The sequence below is a fragment of the Puccinia triticina genome, chromosome 4A (genome assembly GCF_026914185.1).
Source record: "Puccinia triticina chromosome 4A, complete sequence".
Taxonomy (NCBI): domain Eukaryota; kingdom Fungi; phylum Basidiomycota; class Pucciniomycetes; order Pucciniales; family Pucciniaceae; genus Puccinia; species Puccinia triticina.
Window position 1 is genome coordinate 4,353,156 of NC_070561.1, and position 18,099 is coordinate 4,371,254.

At 50.8% G+C, this 18,099-nt stretch overlaps 3 protein-coding genes across 3 annotated transcripts; 1 reads left to right on the forward strand and 2 right to left on the reverse strand.

The window, feature by feature from the left end:
- Nucleotides 1-559: 559 nt before the first annotated feature.
- On the reverse strand, nucleotides 560-3,092 carry PtA15_4A507 (uncharacterized protein; the record flags this gene model as incomplete). Its single annotated transcript, XM_053168398.1, has 6 exons — nucleotides 560-896; nucleotides 1,062-1,314; nucleotides 1,403-1,691; nucleotides 1,762-2,006; nucleotides 2,077-2,153; nucleotides 2,224-3,092. 6 exons carry the CDS (start codon nucleotides 3,090-3,092, stop codon nucleotides 560-562), a joined length of 2,070 nt encoding a protein of 689 aa, XP_053019611.1.
- A 1,982-nt stretch (nucleotides 3,093-5,074) lies between these two features.
- PtA15_4A508 (uncharacterized protein) lies at nucleotides 5,075-7,685 on the reverse strand (the record flags this gene model as incomplete). The annotated part of the gene is made up of 7 exons (XM_053168399.1): nucleotides 5,075-5,254; nucleotides 5,326-5,491; nucleotides 5,563-5,824; nucleotides 5,981-6,704; nucleotides 6,783-6,899; nucleotides 6,979-7,164; nucleotides 7,227-7,685. 7 exons carry the CDS (start codon nucleotides 7,683-7,685, stop codon nucleotides 5,075-5,077), a joined length of 2,094 nt encoding a protein of 697 aa, XP_053019612.1.
- Nucleotides 7,686-9,525: 1,840 nt separating this feature from the next.
- Nucleotides 9,526-10,332, forward strand: PtA15_4A509 (uncharacterized protein; the record flags this gene model as incomplete). The annotated part of the gene is made up of 4 exons (XM_053168400.1): nucleotides 9,526-9,552; nucleotides 9,633-9,662; nucleotides 9,753-9,965; nucleotides 10,045-10,332. 4 exons carry the CDS (start codon nucleotides 9,526-9,528, stop codon nucleotides 10,330-10,332), a joined length of 558 nt encoding a protein of 185 aa, XP_053019613.1.
- Between the last annotated feature and the right edge of the window lie 7,767 nt (nucleotides 10,333-18,099).

Genomic DNA, 18,099 nt, shown 5'->3' on the forward strand with positions numbered 1-18,099 from the left:
CAATCAAGCATATGCGGATGGGACGGCATACAAGCTATTGCGGTTACAATTTCCTGATGATATTTCCGAAAAGGAACAGATGGCTGACAACAATTGGAATGATCCATCCAGCGCAGCATTGAGTCAATCCCATCGGCCGATCCAGCACATGCAAGTGTTCTTTCTGTGGTTCTCTGTGCTTCTCTCAAGTCTCCTTGTAAATCCTCCCGGAATCAACACGCCATGCTTTGTGACCACTTAATGTGACAATACAAGCATAATAATGAATCCCCCTCCACTATCTGCACATCATCACTTTGCAATCATCCACTGGGCCCGCGCGCGACTTGTGGGTCTGGAAACAGGAGCAGTGCGCAATCACTTTGCAGCAGAACCATCGTCATTCTTACAATTTTGATGTAAAAGGGAGACCGGGCAGAATTTTTTTTATAATCATGAGAAAGACTAAGAAAGAAAATGAGTGGCACGATATAAACATTGAAGAGTCTGAGTTGTAATTTATTTGACCGGAGAAGTTGACAAGAGCAGAGAGAAAGTGTAGAAAAAAGTGAGCAGATTGTTAGTTGCATGCCTGGAGGTAGAGGCTGGCGGCAGGCCCGGCCCTGGAAGCGTGGAGAGTTGAATGGGTTGCTGATTTCTGTGGGTCGGTATGTTTGTATGAGGGACCGCAATCTTCTTCTTCATCAGAGTGAGGGACACTCGATACTTGTTGGCCACGAGCTTGAAGATCTTCCTCTTCATCGGTGTTATTGGCAAGGCTGTGATCCGATAACATGAAGCCTCCTGCAGCCAGACGAGTAGGTCGAAACCTGCGAGCAGGGAATGTGGTTCCTGAGTCTGATTGAGCATCTTCGTCCGAGGTGTTGCTGTCCAGTGCGCGCTCGGAAAGGGTGAGGCTTGGGAGACGTTTGCGTTGCTTGCGTTTCTTGGGCGGAGCTGCGTTGTTTTGCTTGCGTTTTTTGGTTGCCGCCGAGCCTGATTGAGGGTTGGTAGTATTCTGATTTTCGGCATCTGGGCTCCCTTTGCGATTGACCGAGGTTTTCTTTTGGCTAATCCTTGACGCAGCTGGTTTGACGGGTTGGCGGATATGGCCCATTAAGGCATCCTTGTCTTTAACAATGCGAATGAGATCTTGGTCTATATCGTCCGTGATTAGCTTGGCTTCGTCATTGAGGAGGCGGTTGCTTGCACTTTTGATCCATTCAGGGTTTGACAGGGTGCCAGGGAGAAAGACGACCTTGTATCCAAGACGACCAAGCGCTTTGTCACAACCCTGCCACGACCAGCTTGTCTTCCTGCCCTCAGTCTCGCGAGCTGTACACGTCCAGTGTGGTTTAAATAAAGCCTCTATTCAGAAAGGGAGATGACAGGAAGATTAAACAAAGACGGTACCAGTACTTACAAACAAACTCAGCCAGCTTGGCTCGGGCTTGAGTGACTGCTTCATTATTAACACCTTTCTTAGTTTTTTTCTGAGTAACTGCGGCACTGATCGCATTTAATTTGGCGCCAGTGCAATAAGATTGAATTCGGCTTTGGTAGTTTTGGATGCCATCTGCCTCGTACATTTGTTTGACAAATTCGGCCGCCCCGGGTGTGGAGTATGCCAGCTGAAAATTGTTACTCTGGAGGTGGTTTGACACCGCAAACATGACCAGCTCGCAGTGGTTGCTAGCAGCAATGTTGAGGGCCTAATTAATACATGATCATCTCGTGTCAGCTGGCATGCATGTCAATAACACTAGTCCTGTTGAATGTTACCTTTTGGTTCCACTCTTTCATGAACTTATCAACTCGCTTCTCGGCTAGTTTAAGAGATTTGGAGTGTGCTCTGAGGCCCGTGACAGCTGCAAGATTGGGTGCATCAGTCGAAGCATCGGACTCGTCTTCTTCAATGATTGCAGGAAGTTTTTTATTCTTGTACGTGTCACGTTGTTCGGAGGTTAAGTCCCACCACATGGGAGACAGCTTTTTCATACCACCTGAATTCCGAACTCCTTGGCCTTCTATTTGAATATTGTGCATAAAGTCAGTATAATAAAAAAACAGTGAGATATAATGGCAAAAAACACGTACTGCCTTTGAAAACATCATTGTTTTTTGCCTGAAAGTTGTTCCACCCCGACGCTCCTCGCACAGCCTGTTTCCTACCCCTGTGCAGATAAAAAAATCACACCGGTATAAGAAATCAACAGATTTGCCAGGGGAAAATGAAATACATACATGAGATTTTCTATCATGCTCATGGATACACGACAGTTGATTGCTGCCAAGGTTAACTTGACTTTCTGTAGCTCATAGTATTGGAAGAAGTACAACTCATCCTCACGTGTCATCACCTTCTTTGATTTTGCAAGGGCAATGGCCCGCAGTTCATCTGATGTTTTATTTGCATATGCCTCTAGTGTTGGAGGGACACGCGCGGCAGGTACAGTGTTGAGGTTGGGAACCATCAAGAATCGTGTAACAGAATCTCGGGCAGTGGGTTCGGTCGCAGGATTGGTTGAGTTTGGTGGAGCAGGCATTTGGGCAGGGTTGATTTTGATTTGGCTCGCCTGGGTATCAGCCTCCACATACGGACGTTTGGTTTTGTTGCGGGGTTTCTTCTTTGGAGGCTGGACTTGGGGGTTCGGCATAGGAGCTGGGGGAAGATACTCTTGTGGAAGAACCTGTCGAGGAGTTGGCTGTGCCGCTGGGGCGTTGTGATTTTTATAAATGCTGAACTGTGGTTGGTTTCCGTGTGTGGCTCCACGATACCCGCTGGTGGCTAGATTTCTGTCCGGGACGTACAATCCGTTGGAAGACATTAATATACTCCTTTGATTCTGATTGCGCTGTAACGGAGTGGAGTGTTGCAAGTTTGGGAGGCTGGTGAACTGTCCTGGTGTGGAAAGCTGGAGTCCTGGACTGCTGTGTTCAAAAGTTGATCCTGGATGTGGCTGGTTGTACTGGAAAGCAGGAGAACTGAAATATTGCTGTTGGCGATGGTCTGCGGAGGGTGTGGGGTTTGGAGGACTGGCATAGTAACCGTGTTGATTGGGGTCGGCCAGTTGCATGGGATTGCCGTTGTTGGTGAGCGGCAAGTGAGACATTCCGGTTGGCTGTGGTGAGATGTTTTGGTGAATTGATTGTGAGCTTTGGCTTAGCAGTGTGGGCGGAGGATGATGCGGAGGACCGGCGCCAGCAATGCCGCAACAGGCAGATTGTGTAGCCCAATTTTTCAGTTGCCAGCCGGTGGCAGCATGCAAATTGAAAAGGAGGGGAATCAAACAGCAGTCGGTCTTGCACGTGAAAGGGTGGGAGCCAGCTTGTGACAAGGCAAAGGCCAGCTGGAGCCGGTACTTTGGTGAGTTTTGGTGGTGAGATTCCTGAGAAGCGTCAAGAAAAAGTGAGATGAAATGAGAGGCGGCGATTACTATTGTGTAGCCTGCTCGCGCGCGCGCTCGACACTATTCAATAGTCATGCAGGAGTCGTCATGGGTGGCGACTTCGGAGGTTCTCCAAAAGAAATCTGTCACTTCAAAGGTTTTTCGGATAAAAACTCAAAAAGTGCGTCCGCCGTGTACACATGCCACAAAATGTCAACTTTACATGGCATGTTGCCATGCAGCTGTCAAGAGAGTGACAGCCCTGTGAACCTCTCTGCGCAGTGACTGCACATATGAAATCTGTCCCATGTTGCTTAGATGACATCTGCATGAAAGGGAGACCTGTAAAATGACAGGTCATCCATTTCACACACTTCATACAGGACACCAACAGTGTAACCTGTCCCACTTTCATGAATCAATTTTGCATGTGGTGTCTCTGTCACTTGTGAGATTCTCTGGTTTCCTGGCTTTCAACTTTGGCCATCAAAAGTCCTAGTTTCAACATACCAAACTTCCTGTGAGTTTTGTGATTTAGAATTAGATCTAAAAGAAATATGATCTTGGTGCTTGGATGTATAAGCTTCACTGCCAACAGTTGGCCACTACACTGGACTACCACATAACTGTAACTGCAATGTTAGTGCAGCAGAAATTTCTTCTCTCTAGAAGACCTGCACTGTTAGCTCAAGCTTTACTCCGCTCAACTACATCTCTGGAAGTGTAGCAGGTGTTTTTCCTAGCACACCAGCACCTTTTTATTGCTTCTAGATCAACATGATGAACTTCATCCACCCAAATGACCCCTCAAGCAGAACTCCCACCACCCTGTCAAGAAACCTCAGCACTCCCTCAGACCCTCAGAGCACCCACTCAGACACTGGACTTGTGGATAATAAAGATCTCCTCCCTACCAAAAATACAATATATAAATATTGAGACTACTAATTTCATCTTATTCCTCATGCTGGACACTAGTACTCCTCTATAAGCACCAAACCCCTCTGAAATATCTTATCAAATTATACCTCAGGCCAAGAATTACCCAACAGTTTGTATTGGCCTTTCTTTGGGACGCTTCATCCCAGAGTCTTCACTTTATCAGTCTCAAATTTCTCTCTGTCAACTCAGAACTGCATGCTACACATCTGAAATCACTCTTTCTTCATGTCCATACAAGTACATAAGTTTTTTTTTTTTCTTTCTTGAGAAGAGCATGGACTTTTGAGTAGCCAAAAAAAACATTACTATAATAAAATAAATGGTGCTGGTGAGGGAAGGCCACCTCATCACAAAAGAAAGAGGGTTTGGAATGGGTCAAGAACAAGGCACATAAGATTGACTATATCACTATATATATATATATATATATATATATAAAGGCCAAAAGAGAAGGAAGGCTAAGAGAATACAGGGATATTTCTGGGATGGTAGATATAGAGATGTAAGGGTTTATATTGATTTTTTTGGAGTTGGGGGGCTTTCTTTGGGGGAAATTTAAACAGTGTAAGGAAGAGGTCATGTGGGCTGAGGGGATACAGGGCACACATATCGAAAAGCAGACACATTGGGCAATGGTGCCATAACGAGAGAGAGAGAGGGGGGGTGGGGGGGACAGAGCAAGGCCAAGAAAAAGAAGAAAAGAACGACAAATCGTAGAAAGATCGTGAGAGAGAGAGAGAGATGGAAGAGGGGAGTAAAAGAGGTTAAGAGGAGGGCAAGAAGGCGTCGGAAGGGAGCCCGCCCCTGCTGACAATCTCGTTGAAGTTCTTGAGAGCAGCGTCGAGGTTCCAGTGGTTTTGGGTGAGACAGTCGACGGTGAACTGGACATTCAACTTGGTCAAGTCCATCAGGATCTTCACCAGCTCGTTCTTCTCGTCACTCGTCTGCCACACACACACACCACAAATAAGTCAAAAATTTCAGAGTTTCGAGAGAGAGGGGGGCAGGGACGGACCAGCTCGGGTTTGGGGATAGGCGCCGATTGCGGCTGCTGAGTGGGTGCCAAGACGGGCGGTTGAGGCGCAGGCGCAGGCACGGTGGACCACGCTTGAGGAGACGAGTACGCGCGGACGGTCAGCTGATCAGTGAGGATAACACACGGCCATCCTTTCAGCGCGGCTCTATCATTGCACGAAGCAGCGCATCAGTTACCTGACCTGCGGGAAAAAACGATATAGGGAGAAGAACATACGCAGAAGCAGGCCCGGCGGCGCCGAGCAGAAAGGTCCGGTCGAAGCTGCGCACCGTCAGCGAAGGGAACTCCTGGAACTCCCCGTGGATGGTCAGGTAGATCACCGCGCCGCCCGGCGACGTGCTCTCGTGCACCAGCCCCGGCATCTGCCACGAATCTACCACAAATTTGTCTGCTACGTCCAGCGGGTGCTTGGTGCCCGGAATCTGCTTCATGTACTCGACGATCTCCGCTGGTCCATTCGCCAGCCTATCGCAAAGCTCTAGATAATTAAAGTTTAAAAAAAACAATCCAAGTCCGAGGTTTTTTCATTCGTGGTGGGAGGTAGTTGTATATATAAGTATGTTGTTAATGTTTTGGTGTTGGGATGTGTGAGATCAGATGTTGGATTCGGATTGCTGAAAGTGGTGTGACCTACTTGGTCCCTTCAGCCGAGCATTATTGCGACTGATGCTGATATATTCGTTCCAAGAGGGAACTTGTTGGGCAGGCATATGGGGCTGGTTGCGTGTCAACCCAGCCATTTTGGAGCGGGAGGGTATATAGGGCGAGGCGCAGAGACTGAAGGAAGATTTGGTAGCATATACATCAATAAGACTGCTGCGGTCCTGGTCGAAGGCGTTGAAGAACTGGAGACAGAAGCCGGCGACAAAGCTCGAGGTGGTAGAGTCGTTGAGGAAGGCAGGCTTGATGGACATTGGCAGGGCTGGCTGAGGGATGGTATTCAGCGAGACGTGCTTGTTGGGATCTTGGAGCATCGCGCTCGGCTGAGGTGCATTCGCGGCAATCGTCGCTTTGGCCGTCGGATCGATCGCCTCTCCATCGAGCACCTCCAAGCTGGGAAATCGCCGGACAACCTCGACCAGATAGTTCTGCAAGCCGGGCGGTCCAGCCTTCTCCGCATCTGCCCTGAGTGGGTTTCCGGTCAAGATCAGCTCGCGGAGTGCGACGAATCCAGTGGAGGATGTGGTTGCGCCTCCTCGCGCGGTGGTTGGTGAAAGCGCGTTGAGATCGGAGAACGAGGCGAGTCGGTTTCCTGCTAGGGAGAGATTGGCAAGCTCGGGCAAGGTGGCGATCAGGTTGCTGATGGACATTGGCTGCAAGGTCTGTAGCTGGTTATCTGCCAAGGATATCGATCGCACCTAAGGAAAAGTCGATAGTTGATGGTGAGATGTATTGTTTGTAGACAAAAAAAAAACAACCAAAAAAAATAAACTGACGTTTGGACAGATCTCTTTGCACAGTTTCCAGATGGCGCCGGCAGTCCTTTGAGGTGCGCCCTTCTGACCGGGGGCAGCGATCCCGACAGCCTTGAGGATCTTATCCTGGGCGAGGTTCTGAGAGAGATGGGGGGAGGGAAGTGATCAAAGGCTGAGGAAAGTGATGATCATATGTGGTGGGGGAGGGGGGACGGACAGCAAGATCCAGGAGTTTGGTGACGGGATCCCAGCGAGCTTGGAGCAGTTTACGGAGCACATCGATGGCTGATTCGGATTGAGAGGCGTGGGTTCCGGTGATTCGGGCTGGGCGATGAGTCGAGCTTGGCAATCGATTCGAGGATAGTCTGTTGGATAGGGTGGACCGACGAGGGACCTGTCGCGACTGGAAATTGCAAGAATAATGTTATTATGGCTGGTTAGCGTAGTTTGGTGACGATGATTTACCCGATGAGGGGTGGTGTGGCTGTTGTTGGGAGTGCTGTTGGGGTTGGATGTTTTCGATAGTTTGTTAGTTTTGTGCTGGATGGGGTCGGATGAGATGAGTCGGTGCTTGTTGGTTCTCTTCTTGTTATGGTTGTGGTTTTGGTTCTGGTTCTGGTTCTGGTTGGTGAGTCTGCTGCTGGAGACCGGTGGCTGGCTGGATTCGATGGACCGTTTGAGCAGTCTGAGCTGGTTGGATGCTTCGGAGTGTTGCTGTTGCTTCTGGGTTTCCACTTGGGCGAACATCGTCGGCGTCGATGTCGTTGAGGTTGAGTTTTTCCAAAACAGAAGAGACCAGAATGGGCGGTATGGCTGCCACCGGGGGGCACCCGGGGACACAACAGGCCCAGCCCGAGTCCGAATCCGCTGCAGCCGGATTTGGTCAAACTCAAAAACCGGACACAATCCAAACCTAAGTGGCATCGAGCCGGAGATTAACTGTCACACAAGGATTGGGTTGATGTTTTTCATAGCTTGATGCATTCATCTCCTCAAACAGGTGAAACCCAGACACATACATTACAACCAGCTTCATGAATATCTGGATCTATTTCTCTTGGACAAACTATGAACAGTTTTAAATTCATCAGGTTGAAAATTATTTATCATTCTTTTTGGAGTTTGAGAGAAATTGAGTTTCTCAAGAATCTCAGAAATCAGTGCTGTAGAAACTCTCATCGTGACTAGGCTTGGCTCCAATCAAAAGAGTACTATCAAAACAAACCTGACAGGATGCAATCATAGAAATCTTGGCTGCTCAGCGAGTGTTTGTTAAATGCATGTATTGAGCTGTACTTTGAGATCTTCAATAGAGCTGATTAAATAATTGTGGTGGTTTGTACATTGTCCAAGATGGAACATTTTAAAGTTGAGGTTACAGTGCCCCGCACCTCTTCTTCACTACCCCCACAGAGGTGTTTGGAAAAAAAATCCAACAAAGCTTTTGGGGAGAGGGCTTTTTGCTGATGATTGGGGGAAAACCCTACCCAGCTCGGGGGTCCAGCACTCCAGCAAAGTACATTTTTAGAGTCTACATGTGTCAGGGTGTGTAGATTCCAAATCTAAAATGGTAACCAGTTTGGTCCAGCCATCTTTTTTGTTTTATTGGAGGGGACTTCCCTTTGATCTGGAAAAGATTTTCTCAGATTTTGCAGGGAAATTTAGGCAGATCTAGGATTTGGGATGATCAAGCCCAGATTTCCCTGCAAAATCTAGAAAAATTGGAGTTCCCAGATTGACAGGAAGTCCTCCATTCTTTTCTTAATTTTACAGCCATTCCAAAAAAGCTTGGCTTCTTTGGAAGGAATTTCCAGTGGAAATTCCTTCTGGATTTGCCAATGTATGTGCATCCAACATCAAGGTTGGACACATGATATCCAGACCTGCAAGCGCAGTTGCTTGCAGGATCCCACCAATCAAGCCGTTTGGTAGCGGAAAAAAAACACGCCGGCCGCTGGGACCAGCACCATCCAACCTCGCGAACAGGATCAGTATACTATCCAGGGTAAAATCAGCCAAATCGCTTGATTCTGAACTCAGAATTAGGAAAAAATGAAAGGAAGGAGATGATTGAGGGCATCTGGCTGCTGCATATGCACCCTGCATATAAGAATGAGGTGGGCATGAATATACATATCTCCAACCTTGCCAGTGATTATTGGCAAATCCAAGACAAAGTTTGGGTGGAAATTCCTTCCAACAAAGCCAAGCTTTTTTGGAATGGCTGTAAGTGAAATTTGGCCTATGGCATTGCACACTATGAATAGTATTTAACATCTTTGTGAAAATAAAGAAACACAAAATACCCAAACACAACTACATCAACCGCTAGTGGGATGGAAAGAAATTGAGAGAAAATGATAACATCTTTTTATTTATTCTGAAAGCCCATACTTTGGGACGCAGCCTCCCAAATGTGGGCCTAAATATACAAGCACAGGGTCCTAAACCCATACTTGTGTTTCCTGGTTAAGTCCTAAACCCATCCATGAATGTCAAAACTGCAATGAAGTACTTGCAGAATTGTCCGGGACAGCCCAAAAAATGATAACTTTGGATTGAGGAATCCCAGGGGGATGTGCTACATGTATAAAACTCCCTTCTAGTCTACAAGCTCCGTCGAGCTCAAAGATGTCTGTATGTGGTTGTAGGGTGAATTGCAGATGTTATGGGTTCTGCAGGCGCGGGGTAGTGGAGGAGAGTGTGAGGTTGTGAAAGGGTGGATCCACACTCGATCAGCACCAGAACCAACGAAAACAGAACGATGGCTCAAGCAACGCACGACTGGGAAGTAAGTCCACCAGCCTAAAACCTTGTCCATCCACTTCACTCCCTCCGCGCTCACCTCCACCGCTTCTTCTTCCTTCCCAGATCCGCTTCTCGCAATCCAGACACAGAGCCGTAAGTCCTTCCGACCCTTTCTCTTCCAATCATTCACACAAGAAAAAAACTGACCAAACAAAACACGACCCTATACGTGACAACGCCCAGTATTTCTATTCGAACCAGCTCAAGAAGTCGTGCTGGGACCGACCGGCGGAGATCTCGCCCGAGGAGGCCGAGAAGCTGCCCGGGGCCCACCTCCTCCAGGGCGCCGTGACCTCGCAAGGGCTGGGTGGCGCCCTGGACAACTCGAACAAAGTTAGAGCGAGTCACCTGCTGGTCAAGCATGCACAAAGTCGAAGGCCGGCGAGCTGGAAAGAGGTCAACCGCATCTTTCCACTTTTCCGAAAGAGAGGAGACACTGATGACGATGATGATCGGACATATTCTGATCATATAGGCCAACATCACCCGAACCAAGGACGAAGCGATGGAGATCCTGAAGGGCTACCAAGGCCAGCTGGCGGCGGTCTCCGAGGAGAAGGCCGCACTGGCCAGCCTGTTCGCCGAGCTCGCCAACGCCCATTCCGACTGCTCCTCCCACGCCAGCGGCGGCGACCTCGGCTTCTTCGCCCGCGGACAGATGCAGAAGCCCTTCGAGGACGCCACCTACGCTCTCGAGGTCGGCCAGTTGTCCCAGATCATCGACACCGAATCCGGCGTCCATCTCATCTTGAGAACCGCCTGATCATCCATATCCTTCCTTCACACACCACCCATACTCCTCCCCCACCCGTAAACCAAATTTACCATCAAGCGTCTTTTCTCTCGTGCTTCCGTTCATAGCCTCACTTCCTTGTTGCCTTGGACTTCCTTTCCCCCTCGCAGCCACCGGCCAGTACACATATCAAAAGAAAAAACCATCCCAATCAATGCAAATGTACTCCCCACACCATAGCCAAAGATCTTCGTCAATCTGCATGGTAGGGTAACCCCCACTATCTTTCAGTTTCGTTTTCGTTCACCATGCGCAAAGCAATGAGGAAAGAAAGAAAGAAAGAAAGTGGGTGTGGCAATGTGGAACAGATACCCCAAATGAGACTTAGGCTGTTGTTGATCTAGTTAAGCCACCCTTTTCACAAGTGATTTGACAATGGGAGATTCCTAGAGGTGACGTGATATAAGTGTTCATGCTGCTCTTGCCCCCACCAAACTTGCACAAAACTGCGTTGCAGGTTTTGGGTCCCCACACAACATGCACACAGCTCATTTGCAGGTTTTGTGTCATAGAGATGGCATATGGCACCCAGGTACCCCCCTGTTTTTTCACAAATTTTTCACACCCACACCCGCACCCGGCACCCGCCATGGGAGGTACCCGGGTATTGGCAACAAGTACCCGTTTGCCATCTCTATTGTGTCACCACAAAACCTGCACAAAACTGCCTCGTAGGCATTGGATCCCCACAAAAGTTGCGCACATCTGATTTGCAGGTTTTTTGTCACCAAGAAACTTGCACACAGACGCCTTGCAGGTTTTGGGTCCCCACAAAAGTTGTGCACATCTGCTTTGCAGGTTTTGTGTCACCACAAAACTTGCACAAAACAGCCTTCAAGTTGCAGGTTTTGGGTCCCCGCAAAAGTTGCACATAGCAGATTTGCAGGTCTTGTGTCACCAAAAACTTGCACAAAACTGCCTTGCAAGTTTTGGGTCCCCACAAATGTTGCACACAGCTGTTTTGCAGGTTTTGCGTCACCACAAAACTTGTACAATGCTGCCTTGCAGGTTTTGGGTCCCCACAAAACTGCACAACACTGCTTTGCAGGTTTTGGGTCCCAACTAAACTTGTGCAAATTTGATTGGCAGGTGTCAGGGTGGGTCTCTAGAGTGGCCATGCCCCAAATCTAAACCTTGGATTTGATCAAGGTTTACAGCTGTTCACATCTGTCACAATGGCCGTGTTGGAGGTCAACTCAGCCGCAGCACAAGGAGATAAGCCACACCTCCTTTGGGAGGGTGTAACGGCCTGGCTTCGGGGTTTTGGAGGCGCTGGTCTGTCGAGTCTAGCTATGAAGTAAATTGCTAGATGGGGAAAGAGAATGGATCTTCCCCCGGCTCCTCCTTACGGTGAGGAGCGTGACATGTGTGTGTAACTACAATACATGTCTAGGGATGGCCAGGCGCGCGGGCGCAGCTCATAACATCATCCCGCCTCTAACGCCCAAGCCCCCGGCTCTGTGTCCTCTCCCTGGGCAGCAATAAAAAACCCCGTAGGGAAAAAGCTTCACCCTCATTTCATCCGCCTCCTCCTGGTGTGTCGTCCCGCCGCGTCGGGAAATTTTGAGTCGAAATCCCTCACTAGTTCCTGGCAATTTGATAGATTTTCCGCCGGCTCCCACAAATCTTCCTCAGGTCCAAATCCTTTCCACGCGACCAAGTATTCCCTCTTCTTTTTCCTTCGCCTGTTGTCCAAGATCTCCGCTACCTCCCATTCTTCCCCTCCATTGGCCGTCGTCGGCGCCGGTCTTTCTGTTTTCCTTCCGTCGATTGTATCTGTAATATGCTTCCTGAAAACTGCTACATGGAACACCGGATGCACCCCTCTCATTGAGAGGGGAAGCGTCAGTTTGTACAGGGATTGAGATGTTTTTGCGCAGATGGGAAAGGGCCCTAGCCACTTGTGACCTAGCTTTGGGCACAGTCTCGTTGTCGAGATATTCCTGCTATTGAGCCACACCTCATCGCCAATCTTCCAATCCGGCGTCGGTCCCACGTGCCTGTTGAACTGAGCCTTCATCCGGTCTTGTGCCTCTTCCAGAGCCGCCTTTAATTCGTCCTGTACCGACTTTAGCGTCTGAAGGCGGTCCTCAACAGTAGGCAGGGATTGTCCCAGTGACGGTATCCCCCCTAGCGTCAAGTCGAATCCGTAGTTTGCTTTGAATGGCGACATTCCCGTCAACATGTGCGCGCTGTTGTTGTGCGAAAATTCCGCCATAGCTAGTAGGGGCTCCCAATCGTCTTGCCTGTAGTTTGTGAAATGCCTGATGTACTGCTCGACGGCCTTATTCGTGATTTCAGACTGGCCGTCCGTCCGAGGGTGGTACGCCGTTGACGGACAGAGCCTGATGCCCAACCGGCCGCTCAACTCCTTTGTGATTCGCGAGATAAAGATACTTCCGCAATCTGACACGATGGTTTTAGGTGTCCCATGTAGCCGCCACACGTGTCTGAGTATTAAGTCGGCCAGTTCCTCGGATGAAGAGTCCTTACGACACGCAATGAAGTGCACCATCTTCAAGAACCGGTCCACTACTGTAAGGATACTATCTTTTCCTTGCGATTTCGGCAGGTCCGTGATCAGGTCGTAAGAGATGTCTGTCCACGGGCCCGCAGGCACTGGTAGGGGTTCTAGGGCGCCCAATGGCTTTTGGATTCTTGCTTTGACCCTCTGGCATGAGTCACACCCGTCAACGTACCGGTTGACAAACTTCTTCATCAACAGCCAGTTGAAGCAACACCGGACTAGTGCGAGGGTCCTTGCCCTGCCCGGATGTCCCGCCATACTGCAGTCATGGCGGCTCCTTAGTATGCTCGTTTTGATTTCGTTGTTGGCCGGTACTTCCACTCGTCTGTCGCGGTACAGCACACCATCCTCGGAGCTCCACCCTCCGTCCGCCGCGGTTCCTTTCCCACAATTGGCCAACAAACTTATTAGTCTTTTGTCCTCACGTGAGGCTTTTCTGATTGAACTTATCAGCTCTGTATTGGAGGGGATCAGATCTTTGTCTTCCCCCGGCAACTGTCCACCTTCCGCGGCCCCCATGACATCTACTTTGGACCAGTGGTCCGCGTCGGGCAAATCAATCAACTCGTTGATTTCAGCGATTGCCGCGAAGGATTCCGGGGTGATGTTTTCAGGTCGCAGTATTTGTCCAAACGTCAGCTTCTCCTCTCCCTTCAGGGCCAGGTCCAGGCGTCTGGAGAGTGCATCCGGCTTGGTAGACTGCCGACCCGGGCGAAATACAATCTCGAAGTCGAAGTTCCCAAGCATCTCAGCCCACCGTACTTGTCGACGCGTGAGGCTCTTCGTCGTCATGAAGGTCTCGAGGTTTCTGCGGTTGGTATACACTATTGCCTTCAGGCGATTGGGGTTCCCTTCTAGATAGTGGCGCCACTCCTTGAACGCCGCTACAATTGCCAATAACTCTTTATTGAAGATCTTGTAATTCCTTTTGGCCTGAATGAGGGATCTCGATAGGAAAGCCACCGGGTGTAGTTGTCCATCCTTACTGCATACTTGCGACAGTACAGCCCCTAGCGCGAAATCCGAGCAATCGCACTCTAACAAGAAAGGCTTGTAAGGGTCGGCAATCTTCAGTATTGGTGCTGTGGTAAATGCGGTCTTCAGTTCGTCAAAAGCTGTCTGTCAACGCCTGTCCCACTCGAACCGGGCGTCCGCGCGTGTGAGGTTGTGTAGTGGTCGGGTGGTCCTGGAATAGTTGCCGATAAATCTGCGGTAGAAGTTTGCGAACCCAACAAACCTCTGCAGCTCTGTCACTGTAGTTGGTGCCAGCCAATCCGTCACGGCCTTCACCTTAGCCGGGTCCATCCTTACTCTGTTGCAGGATATCAAGAGTCCTAGGTATTTGACCTCCCTCCAGGAGAGTTCACACTTTTCCGGTTTTAACCAAAGCTGTTGCTTGCTCAGTGTTTCGAGGACGCTTAGTACGGCTTCTTTGTGGTTTGATCCGCGCTGAGTGCGGATCATAATATCGTCCAAGTACGCCGCAACATCTTTTCCAATTCGTCCCAATAGAATGTCTTGCACAAAAAACTGGAAAAATCCTGGGGCCCCTGTGGGCCCAAAAGGCATTGTCAATGGTGCGAATTTTCCCGCTTGGCAGATAAACGCGAGTTTTTCCTCGTCCCCCTCGGCCACTCTCAGGTTGCCGTACACGTTGCGCAAATCCAGCTTTGTGAATTGGTTGGCGTCCAGCAAGCTATCCACTAGGTCCATCGTCAAAGGTAGGGGATACTTTTTCTTGACGGTGACGGCATTGAGTTTCCGATAATCAAAGCACGGCCGTAAGTTACCGTCCTTCTTCCCTGTGAGAAGTACAGGCGCCGCCCAGGGTGATGTTGTCCTCCTGATAGTGCCCTGGTCAAGGCCCTCCCGAATTGGCTTATCCAGCGCGTTGTTTTCCGCTGGTGACAGAGGGATAATGCGGCTGGCCTGTGGTAGGGTTCCGGGGCGTAGTTCGACCCGGAAGTCGTATTTTCGTCGAGGGGGTAGCTTTTGGGCCTCCGACTTATGAAACATTTGTAAGTAACGGTGGTACACCTTTGGCACTAGTTCTTCAGGCGATTTACTCGGTTCTGTTGACTTAGCATTGGCTAGAGATAGTCATTTGGGACCCGGGTACCAAGCGGTACCCGGGTACCGCACCGCTTTTCGGCCAATTTCAGGTACCTAGTACCGCACCCGGCACCGCCTGGGAGGTACCGCGGGTACCGCTGGAGGGTACCGCGGGTACCACCCGTGATATTTTTTGGTGTGGCAGCGTCCTGCTGTCCTGCTTGCTCCATCCAGTTTGTTGCCGCCCTTGCGACATGCTGGAGGGCAAAAAGACCACTGTTCGCCGGGAGGGACTCCTCCTGGCAAGCACTGGCTCTCCTCTTTGACTGGAGGAATTGCTCCATCCGATTGGAGGCATGTACACCTCTTTGACCGGAGGAATGGCTCCGGTCAAAGAGGCAAGGCCACCCAGCGAGCTGGATATGCGTCCAGCTTGCCGGGTGGACATCCCTCGCCGAGCTGGATTCATATGTATCCAGCTCGCCGAGATGACTCATCTCTCGCCGAGATGAAAACACAATGTCCAGCTCGGCTAAGGAGGTCTCACGGCGAGCTGGACACATCCAGCTCCCTTGGAAGATTCCTCTCGGCGAGCTGGATACATATGTATCCAGCTCGGCGAGGGGACTCCTCTCCAGCTCATCAGGAGGTTCCTCGGCGGCCGCGAGCTGGATACAATATGTGTATCCAGCTCCCCGGGAGGAGTCCCCTCGGCGAGCTGGAAATGCCGAGAGGAATCCTCCCAGCTTGCTGGGGGACCTTCGCCGAGCTGGATCTACCGAGTCAAGGCCCTCAATCCCCCGGGGGGTGGGAGGTACTTGTAGGCGGTACCCGGGTACCGCACCGCTTTCCGGCCAAAAGCCGGTACCTAGTACCGCACCCGGCACCGCTGCGCGGGTGCAAGGCGGGTGCAAGGGGGTACCCGCCGCGGGTACCAAATGACTATCTCTAGCATTGGCCGCCAGCTTCGCCGATGTGGACCACACCGTCTTCGCCACACACAACCGACCTGCACTTGCGTCGGGTTCCTGGATTGGTCTTTCTAAGAGAGGTATCTGCTTGCCAGTTGTCCCTACACTGGCTAAGGCAATGGGCGCTGGGGAGACAGAGTTGTACTCACATTGCGGGGGTGTTAGTCGGCACAAAGCGCGCACCCCCTTGTCAGTTGTCCTTGCTTGCCTCAACCCGGGCTCCTCCCCGTCCGTTGAGGTTTTTTTCGGACCTGACGACACCGCCAAAACGGTGGCAATTCCCGTGTGCTTGGGTTCCAGTATTTCGGTCGTTGTCTGTAGGGCCTGTGGTGTGAATCCTAAATGGGGTATCCACTTGCCAGATATTCCTACACTCTCTGCCTGATAGGAATGAAATAGGGGAGAACTAGACTCACATCGCGGGGGTGTTAGTCGGCATAAAGCGCGCACCCCCTTGTCAGTTTTCCTTGCGTGCCTCAAACCGGGCTCCTCCCCGTCTGTTGAGGTTTTGTTTGGAACTGACGACACTGTCTCGGCAGTGGCAATCTCCTGGACGGCTTGCTTGAATCGGCGCCCTCTCCAATCAATGAGGTGCCCGTGGACTCTGACCCACGGCATCCCTAGGATCCCGTCGTAGGTGTCCTTGAGGCGTGTGACGATGAAGGTCGTCGGTTTCGTATTGGTGTTGAGGAATAGGTTGACTTCAGCTGACGATGTGTTTTTTGAACCATCAAAGCCTGAGATCGTTCTTTTGGCTTTTGACGGTATGAGTTTTAAGCGCGCTCTGGCCGCAAACGTCTCACTGATGATGTTGTGGGTTGCCCCCGAGTCTATAAGGAAAGTGGCAATTGGGGTGGTGGTTGTGGCTCTGGGAGAGTAGGAAGGAGAAATGGGGGTGCTGACGAACAGCCTATTATCGATTGCATTAAGTTGTACAATACTACAAGCCCCTATCTTTGCTACTACAATCCCTCCGCTTGGGTGAGGCACAACCCTCACACCCGAGCATCACCATTTTTTGACTCGTCCGCCCTGCCTGCCCCGCCGCTTGTCCCCTCCCCCATGGTCAGACATCGTACTTGGTCCTCCAGCTCGGCAATCCTCGCGTCCACGTTGCCCTTGCCGTTCCCCTTCTTTGGGCAGCCTTGTGCAATGTGGCCCTTCTCGCCGCAAAAAAAACACAGCCCCGCTCGCAACATGCCGGCCTTGTTGACACTCGAGAGCGGTCCGCGTACCGCCGATACGTCCATGGCATTAGGGTCGGCCGTGGTGGTGGTGAGGTCCGTTGTGTACTGGTCCGCTCCGTTAATCTCGTTATCTATCTTCAGGGCGAGGTTGCTGAGGTCGGTCAGCGCGATGAACTGGGTCCTCACCAAGACCAGGGCCAATCGGATGTCCTTCTTGAGCCCCTGTTGGTATTGACTCATCAGAGTCGCCATCTCCCAGCCCGTATTTGACGCGTGTTGATTGAACTGAAAGGTGTAGTGTGCCACCGACTTGGTTTGCCGCAACTGTCAGAGTGCTTTCTCAGCTCGGGACTTCCTCTTGGTGTCGTAGTACATCATCTGGAAGGCCGTGGCGAATTTGAGGTACAACACAGGTTGTCCGGCGAACAGCTTCGTCGTGAATGGTTGAGCCCATTTGCTGGCCTGGCCGGTCAAGTACGAGATTGAGAATATAATGTTGCTGCGGTCGTCCGGGAACATTTGGGGGTTAGAGAGAACGTATAACCCGATCTGCGTCACGTACACCTCGGCCTTCGGTCCTCGCGTGCCGTCGTACTTGTCGGGGAGGACTATCTTGGGTCCCTTCGCCATGGCATCGTCCGGTACCTGGGGCGCGTTCTGGGGTTGTCCTGGTACGATGGGTACGACTGCCGGTGCGACCATGCCTGCCCGGGCTGCCGCTAGTTCCGCTTCGGCCCGTTGGCAGAGGCCACGTTCTTCCTGGATTGACACTGCTAGTTCCTCAACTCAAGCACGGAGCAACGCTGCTTCGTCTGCCATTTGGTTATGAGCTGGCGGGTGGGCTTGGGTATTCGGTTTGGGGTTCTTGTCAGGTTGGTCTTGTTCTGTTCTGTGTGGTTCTTTTTTCAGTTCGGTTCGTTCGGTTCGGGGTTCGTTCTTTGTTCTAGTTCTGTTTTTGGTTCCGTCAGGTTTCGGCCTCGTCCCCCGTGTTGTGATCTAG